The sequence below is a fragment of the Cibotium barometz genome, chromosome 35 (assembly GCF_041138505.1).
Source record: "Cibotium barometz isolate CiBa-2024 chromosome 35, ASM4113850v1, whole genome shotgun sequence".
NCBI lineage: Eukaryota > Viridiplantae > Streptophyta > Polypodiopsida > Cyatheales > Cibotiaceae > Cibotium > Cibotium barometz.
Window position 1 is genome coordinate 30602484 of NC_141080.1, and position 10909 is coordinate 30613392.

A 10909-nucleotide genomic window follows, 5' to 3' on the forward strand; every position below is an offset into this window, starting at 1 on the left:
CCCCCTTCACATCATCATGAGCAGTGCACAAGAAATAGCTAAGTTCAATGGGGAGAAGTCCCATACATGGCAAACAAAGACCATGTATTTGCTCATGAGGAAGAATCTATGGGGGCTAATTGAGGGAGAGTATGAGAACATTGTGGCAACTTTAAAGAATGTACCATATTTGAAGCTGCATGAGATAGAAGGAGCTCTACTAGAGTAAGAGAACAAGGTCAAAGAGAAGAAAGGATTGGAACCAATAAGTGGAGAGGAGAAAGCATTCTACACCCGAGGATGAGACCTCGCACAAGGATGAGGACGAGGAAGAGGCAGGGGAGGAGGAAGGACCTTCACTTGACATAGCTCCATGGTTGAACCTATGATTGCCAACAAAAATCACATGTAAACCCTAATTTTCTTGCAATTTCATGCCCCAAATACACTAGAAAGCTCCCAAAATCAAGATCAAAGTTTTGATAGCAATGAAAGAAAGTAGCTAGCCTAGATTAGCCAAGATCAAAGCTCTGATAGCAATGAAAGAAAGTAGCTAACCTAGATTAGCCTAGTAAAGATTAGCCAAGATGAAAGAGATTAGCCTATGATTAGGAAAAGAAAGGGTAATTTTCATTAGGCAAGTGATTATCAAAGTTAGCCCCACCAATTATGGCCTATGTTGGCATATATACATGACCACCCCTTTCACACTATGATTAATATTCTCCATGGACATGGTCCATTGGCCTTGGGCCCTGGCCTTGGGCCCAATATTCATATGAGACTCACTTTGTTACAATCTAGTATTCACTCTGCATATCTGTATTGTTATCTATGACAATAAGGTTTTTTTTTTTAAAGAGTGAAGTATATGAAAATAAGGTTGAATCATGAAGAGTGAAGGTTTAACTTTTGGACATGGTCCATTGGCCTTGGGCCCTGGCCTTGGGCCCAATATTCATATGAGACTCACTTTGTTACAATCTAGTATTCACTCTGCATATCTGTATTGTCATCTATGATAATAAGGTGTTTTTTTTTAAAGAGTGAAGTATATGAAAATAAGATTGAATCATGAAGAGTGAAGGTTTAACTTTTGGCTTGCCTTTATCACACGACATAATAAAGAGGGGCATGGAAAGTGGATTCATTATAATATATCTCTGATTTACTCTTCCCAGTTCATTGTAATATATCTTCTATTTACTTTTGAGATTCAACCTTATTGTCATTTATCTCCTATTCACTCCATGTCATTGTAATATATCATCCATTTACTTTTGCAATTCAACCTTATTGTCATTTATCTCCTATTCACTCCATGTCATATAGCTCCTATTTAATTGAGGGTCATAAATCTTAGGTGTTACCTTTGGAAGACACCTACTCATCCCCATTCTCTCTCTTCCACACACCCATATGTTATCCTCACTCCCTACATCTCCCCCCTGTCCCCCCCCCTCCCATGGGCCTTCTCTTTTTATGCATACTCCCTCGAAATCCTAATGTCACATAATAGTAACCCAATAAAACCTTAACCCTAAGAGTTTTGTGTGTATGAGAGAGAGAGAGAGAGAGAGAGAGAGAGGTATATGAAAGTATAGAAACCTTGGGAGAATCTTTTAATATTTCCATCTTATGTGCTAATATGTAGTGTATTCTTTGTGACTTTGTCTTCATATCTCACTCAAATTTAGTGATTTTGGGCATTTAAATTTTTTGGACAATTTATTCTTGTAAAATAGCCCATGGACTTCATAAAATAAATAGCCATTGGACTAAAAGAGTTTTCCCCTTGATGCAAAAAAACAAGTTTAAAACTACAAGACTTGACCAATGGTGCTTGACATGTGTCAAATTATCATGGAAGCAGTTATTGAATTCAAAGGTGCTATGGATGAATTTGTCCCCTAAAATAAGCTAGTCTAACAAGTTGGCACGTGTCTAAGTGACTTATATTTCCAAGTGATATTTCTGTTCATAAAAACAAACTTTTTCAATATCAAGTTCAAAGATATTTAAAGTGATGTGGCAAAGGCAAACCGGTCCTTAATAAAGTGGGGTATTGTCATATATCTCCATTTGGCTCAAGGTGCCAAAAATCTAGTACACTCTTTGCAACTTTATTGTCATCTATGACAGTAAGGTTGAGTGAAAGAGAGTAAAATATATGACAATAAGGTTGAATCATGAAGACAGAAGGTTGGTTTCTGGGCTTTCCTTTATCATGAGAAGTATGGCAGGTGGATTCTCAATGTCAAATATCTCCTAGTTAAATTGGAGTGAGTGATAGGGGAATATATAACAATGAATCCACTTGCTTTTATTGACAAATAGATTCATTGTCACATGTTCCCTTATTTTGTATTCGCTCTTGAAGGTTCAACTTTAAATAGGAGATGAATTATTCCCTTACTCGTATTTAACTATGCGGGCCGCACTCTAAGGTGTTACCTTAGGCCCTAGGGCTTCTCTCTCTCTCTTTCAGACTTCTAATGTTGCTGATCACCATAACCCCATGAGCTCTGTCAAAGCCCACGTGCGCACACACGGGTCTAAGGCTTGTGCCACAAGACAGAGCATGCAACCCAAACCCTAACCCTAAGAGCTTGCCCTAAAACCCTAACGCTAACCCTATTTATTGTTGCCGCTCTGTCAAATAGCTCACATGCCCACCTGCGCACACACAGATCTAGGGCTTCTCAGCATGCAAACCCTAACCCTAACCGCTTGCCCGAACCATCAGCTCTACAACAGGATCTCTGCCTGAACAGTGCGTTCAGGTAAAACCCTAATTCGAAAAACTCTCAAAACACGTCCTCCCCCAAAAAAAGAAGAAGATATTTTTGATTCTTTGTAATTCAAACATGAAACATCAAGCCTTTTAAAGAAACATTTAATTTTTGAAAATCACCATAAAAGCCCTGTAGTCAACAAAAAATCAATATGCTAAGGAAGAACCTTAGGATTCTTAACATGTACTAGAAATACTACGCCCGACAAGAAGAGATAATCTCTTAAGAATATGCACCCCTAAAATTATACAAGGTTTGAAGTTTAATTAGAATAATTGTATCATGCTTCTAACTATATATACATACATTTATGCATTTATTTTTAAAAAAAAAGAATATTTGCACGTGTTATTGATCGCATTTCTTATTGTCCATCCAAATGAACTCGAACTGAAGCATTTATGCCACCATGGTGGTTAGCTACCGATCTAGTGCTTCGCTTTGCCTATCCCACACTTCTCATCTTTTCTGATGTACGGGTCTAGGAATTGAATGAACACCCACGAGTGCACTAACTATTTGAAAACACCCATTACATGGCACGAAATCCCCAGATCGATCCCCCTCAACATTGAAGTGGCACCCCCTGGTCACTGTGCTGGAAACCTACCGTCTCGAGGGGAATAGAGCAAGGTTGTTATCAAGCCCACTATGGTCAAATTATTCGTACCGAAACTCTCATCCAACACTCACGGATCGATTGCCCTTAGGTAAATCTCCCTGTAATGAAGCCATACTATTTCCTACATATAACTTCTTATAAGACTGAAGTAATCCTCAAAGCAATAACCTTGGCCAGTATTTTGTCCACAGTGAGCAAAGTGATGGATCTCCAATGGTTAAACCTATTTTTACAAGCTGCTTGCTTGGGGATTAGTTTCCCCACCCTCTTTCAAATCCTTGTCCATGCTTCAAGTATCAAAGGCAAACCTTACAAAAATCCCACACCAAGTGAAAAACTCTACTAGTGGCCCATCCCAACCAAGAGATTTCTCTTTCCCAAACTTTTGCAAGTCCAACCAACATTCATTTACTTCCACCTCCCTCTCCAACCACTGGCCTTGTCAACATCCACTCTTTGGTTAACCGGTCCTAGGAGTCTGTTCTCTGCTTGGAATCTTCTTTGAAAGCAAACTTCCTTCAGACTCAAAGTAGAGCCCAAAAACTCCACCCACTTCTTGGCCACCAAACCAATCTCCCCCAGTTCCTACCCATTCTCATCCCTAATCAGCCCCACCACTTCGCTTTTCCTTTTTCTTCATCTAGCTTAAACAGGCACCTATCAAGTTTCTTCTTGTTACTACAAGATTTCCATCTAATTCCTTTTTCTCTCACCAACAAGCTTATCATCCTCTCTTTTCAAGAATGTCTAGCAACTAATATACAAGCTAACCTCCTTGTGAGTCAGGTTCCCAATTTATCTTTTCGTGCATAGGCACTCCAACTACTCACACCATCTCTTTTCCTTCCATTTCTCTTCAACACTTAATTTGCCCACTCTCGATGATGCCTTGTGCCTTGCATTTCATTAGCAAAGGATCTCCATGACATCTCTCTACCTCTCAATCTGACAATGGCTTCTTCAGTATAGGCAATAAACAAATCATCTATTTGTCCTCCTCCCAATCAGTCACATGCCAACCCCACTTCAAAGTCATGTGATCAAATAAAGCTGAACAAGGGTCAATTTCAACCTTCAAACTGTGGGGAATCCAAGAAGCCTATTGACTAAGAAACACCCTGTCAATTCTAGAAGAGGAACCAAAGTACTACAAACTGAAGTAGGTGTGCCCTAGTTCAGACCGCCAATTACCCAAGTTCCATCCATCAACCATCCCTAACTTCCCTCTCAAACCATCCCATTTCCTTCTCTCTTGCCCCATCACAATTCCCCCCACACCTATCCAACTGACTTTCCACCATATTGAAATCTCCTGAAAGCATACAAGGACACTGAAAATCCAATTTGGCAATCCACTGCCACATCTCAACCCCCACCTTGTAGTTATGAGCCCCATAAATATTAACCACCCACAACCTCTCCCCATTTATTTGAACCTCAACTACCAAAATCCTACCATTCATGTGAATCATTATAATACACAGATTTAGATTCTTTTTAATGATAGTCAAAACCCCACTATAGTCTGATCCCAGCCCCCCATACAAAACCACCCAATCCCCAAGTCTATCCCTTGTATGACTTCTGGCCAAAAAGGTTGTGCTCCTGAATAGTCATAATGGGCAAACCTCATTTGTTGACTAGATCTCAAGAGGTAGCATTCTTCCTCTCATCTTTAAGCCCCTTCACATTCCAAGTGCAACATCTAAACTCCTTACTCCTATTCATCCTAAGGCAGTCTCGAGGGCCATCTCCACCTCCTCTACCCCTTCAACCTCTAGGGCTCCGCATTGAATATCCTTTCAAGCTATCTCAACCTGACGATTGAATTTACCCATAGAGGAAGTTTCCCTATCATCTCCTCCTAATGGACGGAAAGGATTTGAGTGTAGCAAAGGGTTGGATTTATACTTTGAGATTTGCTACCCCCAACTACTTTCGACAAAGGCCTGCTCTAAGTATTTCTGGCTTCATCTTTAATGTGTCTAAATCTAGCTTTCCCCTTTGCTTTGTTTATCACTTTAGTCCAACCCCCTTCCACCTGCGTTCTAGAACTTACTTCCCTTTCCCTCCATTCGTCTTCTTCTCATTATTCCTCCCATCCCCTATTTTAATAGCCCCACTAGATTCCCCTTCCTTCCTCTCGATTCCCCTTCCTTGCTCTCCTCACAGCAACCATTCGTATGCTTTGTCAATCACTTTAGTCCAACCCCCCTTCCACCTGCATTCTAGAACTTCCCTCCATTCGTCTTCTTCTCATTATTCCTCCCATATCCTATTTTAATAGCCCCACTAGATTCCCCTTCCTTCCTCTCGATTTCCCTTCCTTGCTCTCCTCACATCAAACATTCGTATGCTTTGTCAATCACTTTAGTCCAACCCCCTTCCACCTGCGTTCTAGAACTTCCCTCCATTCGTCTTCTTCTCATTATTCCTCCCATCTCCTATTCTAATAGCCCCACTAGATTCCCCTTCCTCTCGATTTCCCTTCCTTGCTCTCCTCACATCAAACATTCGTATGCTTTGTCAATCACTTTAGTCCAACCCCCTTCCACCTAACCTCCTCCCTCAAGCTCTAAAACTTCCTTCCCGTTCCCTCCATTCTTCTTGTTCTCATGATTCCTCCCATCCCCTATTTTTTACTAGCCCACTAGATTCCCCTCCCTTCCTGTCCTCACAACCAACATTGGTATGCTTCCCTCCATCTCCAAAGTTGCCACATCTAAAACATGCACCGAGGAACATGCCAAACATTAGTTTCAATTCCATCTTCCCAAAGCTCACCCAAGTTCACTTCCAAGGTTTTAGAAGTCTCTGTCTCTACCAAGGTATTCCACCTGATGCAAATGCTATTTCATTGGAAACCACTATCCTCTTCCTTGAGGATATTCAAAATGGGACCGAGCACACTAGCCAACTCTCCAAGTGCCAACCTTGGCCAAGGCGGCAAACCTAATATCTCCACCCAAACACGGCAAGCTTTTTGCAAGCTATTACTTACATGCACCGAGGAACATGCCAAACATTAGTTTCAATTCCATCTTCCCAACGCTCACCCAAGTTCACTTCCAAGGTTTTAGGAGTCTCTGTCTCTACCAAGGTATTCCACCTGATGCAAATGCTATTTCATTGGAAACCACTATCCTCTTCCTTGAGGATATTCAAAATGGGACCGAGCACACTAGCCAACTCTCCAAGCGCCAACCTTGGCCAAGGCGGCAAACCTAATATCTCCACCCAAACACGGCAAGCTTTTTGCAAGCTATTACTTACATCAAACAAAGGATCAAAGGACAAAGCATGTATCAATTTTTGAACAATGAACTCACATGGGGCCCTTGCAAACAAATCAATGACTAACTAACTTTCATAAACAAAACATTAAAGAATCCTTTACCAAGATGGAAAATTTGGGAAACCACCTTTTCATGAAATACATCCTCCTAGAGCTATTTCCCTAAGTCTTACCTTAATCCATGGTCTCTCAAGGCAAAACAAAATGACGTTGCACATTGAGGAAAGACAAACCTATCTTCTAACCAATTCTATAGAGACCCTTGTACATACCTTGCTCTAATCAACTTGCCTTCTCTACACCTGGGTGTTTAATTGCTCTACGATCCAATCCAGGTGCAATTTCTTTGCATCCCTCCCCATTGCACATTGAGAAAAGACCAACCTGTCTCCTAACCAACTACAAGGAGACTCTTGTGCATACCTTGCTCTGAACAACCTTGCCTTCTCTACACTTGGGCCTTCAACGGCTCTACGATCACATCCAAGTGCAATTTCTTTACATCCCTCTCCCCACCTTTCATTCTAAATTTCTAACAACCAAGCTACTCAAGATTTTTTTTCCAATACTTTTTTTAAAAAAAAGGAGGATACTATTTGTAAAGGTTATTAAGCAAATGCAGTTTGACTAAACCTGCTTTTCCACTTCCACTTTAAAATCATGACAACATTTTCATCCACTCCTAAAAATAAACAAAGTTACATGCGATGTAATCCCCAAGGTCAATAACATGGCATGAAGATACATCTACATCTTTACACAGTGGCAGCATAATAAATTAAACGATCAAGGAATCATAAAATTATCTGAGAATAACCGTAGGCCTAAATAAAACAGGTTTTAGAATCAATTAAATCTAGGTCACTGAGGTATTTTAACAAGAGAATGGGAAAAAAAAAAGCAGGATAGTTCCAGAACAGCAAAGGCACAATAAATTTCCCAAAACCAAAACTGGAATAAAATGGACTGATTCAAAAAAAAGGAAATAAATGGCTCAAAACATGGCAAAGGAAGCAAAGGCCGTTACAATAATGGCTCCAACGAAACCAAAAAAGCCAGGGGAAATGGAGGGTGATCCACTTTGAGGAGCAGCAGCAGCAGGGCCTCCTGTACTAGCCATGGGACCTTCGGCAGCCGCAGGTGCTGTCCACGCAAACCGTAAATTGAACATACTTTAATTACAAAATAATGCCTAATCCTCCTTCCATAAACGTATTATTACCAATAATTTAAGTCTTCAGAACCGTTTTTCGTACAAAAACTAAAAAAGCAGCTTCATAGTAAACCAGTCAAATTTTGAAACAAAACTTACCAGTTGCTGTGGCCCCAGTTTCAAAAATCTGAGCTGCCGGTGAATCAGCTGGAATACCCAACAAACCTGCAAAACGTAGAAAACATCGCCTTCAAAACTATAAATAAAACTTACTGAGAAAGCATAGCATAATTAACAGAGAATTCTTTGGATTTGGCAGGCAATCGACATCATGAGACACATAACAAACTACCAAAAATACACGAAAAAACGAAAAAAAAAAAATCAAAGTTGGAGACACACATAACCTTAAATGACCTACAGATAAAAACACATAATCTTAGTTGAACCACAATTAATGGGTTGACAGGAGTGACTGCAGCTGAACCAAAGCAACGGAAGGCGTCTTGTTGCAAAAAATCACAATGCTTAGGTAGGATTACAGTAGGCTTTAAATAAACACAGGAGTCGTCCTGTTAATTGAGAGGTATTATAAGATATCCTAGGTAGGTTAAACTCTGAGATAAAGCTACTTTACGACAGAGTATGGGTAGCTATTCTAAGAAAATTCGCAAATACAGCAAAGCTAAGTACAGGGAGTTATGGAGTGGATTAAGGAAGCTAATTACAGTGTCAAGAAGTTGGAAAGCAAACTAATTACACTAAGACAGGCACATACCAGGGCAGCGGCTGGGGTGGGTCTTGACGTTGCAGGCAGGTCCGAGCTGGAGAGAGAGGGTGGTGTTCATCTTGGGAAGACCTGCGGTGCCATTAACACTAGCGGCAATGAGCTCGCAGAGGCACTGGGGGGTGTCCGTGTGTATAGTTAAGAGGTTGGTGCAGCAAGAGGGAGCTGGGACCTGTGCAGTCCCTTGCACATAAGTGAGACATGGGAGAAGCTTCTGCAATGCAGTAGGGCATGAAGAGAGGTCTGCTGCAGCGCCGTGGACCTCCTTCACACGCAGGCTAACACACAAGAGGAGAATCGCCCATCGATAGTACTGCGGAATCGCCATAGCTTGCTTCTGTCAAGCTCTGCGTAACGCTTCTTGATGAAAGATCAACGAAGCCCACTAGCAGAAAGAGGAAGACAGGAAAGCACCTGCCCGTGTTTGAGTGTCAGCTAAGTCTTTGAAGATATGATGACAAAGAAAAAGGATGCTCATCTGAAATAAATTTAATCCTTTGCTTTATATTGATTTTATCCTTGGCTTTGTTGCTTTGATTTTTTTGGCTAATTAATTATACGGCATTTGCCCCTTAATCCTCAACCACCCACGTAAAATATTAGATGATTCAGGCCCCTTACCACTTAAACACATGTCAATTACCTCTTAATTAAATCACCACCTGCCCAAAAATGTTAGGGTATAATTGATGGGCCTCTTGCACTTGGTTTTTGGCTAGTTATGAATGATGTAAGTGAATTTTGCAAATTTCCTCAAGTCCATGGCTATTTTTCACTTAATATATGAGCAAAAATAAGATTTAGGAAAGTAAAAGAGGGGATATAAAAAAATGTTAGAAAGACGTTGGTGGTGGGGTGGACGGTGTTGGTGGTGTAAGTGGTGTTGCATTGATTTAATAATTGGCTGTTTGCGCACTTTTAATGAGTTTTTTTTTTTTGAGTAGGCGAGTATCGGTTGGGGTGCCTTGGCGAGTTGGCATGGACAGGTGGCAGAGTCAGAGAGGAGCGTGCATGAAAGGGTTGGTCGGTGGTGCCACACTCATGAGCTTTAATGGACCATGGTGGGCTGTGGACAAATCGAAGTAGGTGGCTTCACACTTCACACTAAAAAGGCTCCTTTACGGTACCCTATGGCTGGCTCCTCGGTATTTTACTAATGCCTCTTTTACAAAACTTCGGCCAGTGGACCAAATGCCATGCATTGTGATGGTTCCATACCACTTATATGTGCCACGTGTCCTCTTGACTGCTTTTGTGTGTGTGTGTGTGTGTGTGTGTGTGTGTGTGTGTGAGAAAGCATTTGCACATGGAGGCTTGCTTGCTTATGATATATCTATTCTTAACAATTTTGGTAGTTTTACCAAAGAATTTATTTTTTTGTTTTTCGAGCCGAGGTCAAAGACGAACACGTTCGTTTCTAAGACTCGAACAGAGAAACGCTTTTGTCAAAGAATTTATCCATGCCACTTGTCCTCTTGTATGCTTTTGTGAATGTGTGTGTGTGTGTGCGCGCGCGAGAGAGAGAGAGAGAGAGAGAGAAAGCATGGATATCAAAGAATTTATCCATGCCACTTGTCCTCTTGTGTGCTTTCGTGTGTGTGTGTGTGTGTGTGTGTGTGTGTGTGTGAGAGAGAGAGAGAGAGAGAGAGAGAAAGCATTTGCACATGGAGGCTTGGTTGCTTATGATATCTGTTCTTAACGATTTTCATAGTTTTACCAAAGAATTTATCCGTGTCACGTGTCCTCTTGTGTGCTTTTGTGTGTGTGTGTGTGTGTGTGTGTGTGTGTGAGAGAGAGAGAGAGAGAGAGAGAGAAAGCATTTGCACATGGAGGCATGGTTGCTTATGATATATGTTCTTAACAATTTTCGTAGTTTTACCATATAATTTATCCGTGCCATGTGTGACACTCTTGTGTTCTTTTGTGTGTGTGTGTATGTGTGTGTGTGTGAAAGAGAGAGAAAGCACTTGCACATGGAGGCTTACTTGCTTCTAATATATTAGTTGCTTCTAATATATCTGTTCTTAACCATTTTCATAGTTTTCCCAAATATCAAAAGCTTTTTAGGGTGCATGCCTAATCAAAATAATTAGAAATTTACCAAAGTTTGATTACTATAAGCATGAATTCAATCGAGACCATCACTACTTTGCAAAGATTAATTCCTAAACATGTCCTTAATCTAGATTATTAATGACTTTCTAAAGATTGATTGCTAAATACGTATTATTACTAGCAAGTTATGAATCTATCCTTTTTTTGGAATAAGGAGGAAAAT

The 10909-nt window shown here is 40.7% G+C and overlaps 1 protein-coding gene across 1 annotated transcript; it reads right to left on the minus strand.

Annotated features, from left to right (window-relative positions):
- Nucleotides 1-7626: 7626 nt before the first annotated feature.
- On the minus strand, nucleotides 7627-9110 carry LOC147618316 (non-specific lipid transfer protein GPI-anchored 14-like). Its single transcript, XM_086774781.1, has 3 exons — nucleotides 8623-9110; nucleotides 8004-8069; nucleotides 7627-7834 (listed from the first exon to the last, which is right to left on the minus strand). The coding sequence occupies exons 1-3, from the start codon at nucleotides 8957-8959 to the stop codon at nucleotides 7686-7688; spliced, it is 552 nt and encodes a 183-aa protein (XP_086630907.1). The 5' UTR covers nucleotides 8960-9110; the 3' UTR covers nucleotides 7627-7685.
- Between the last annotated feature and the right edge of the window lie 1799 nt (nucleotides 9111-10909).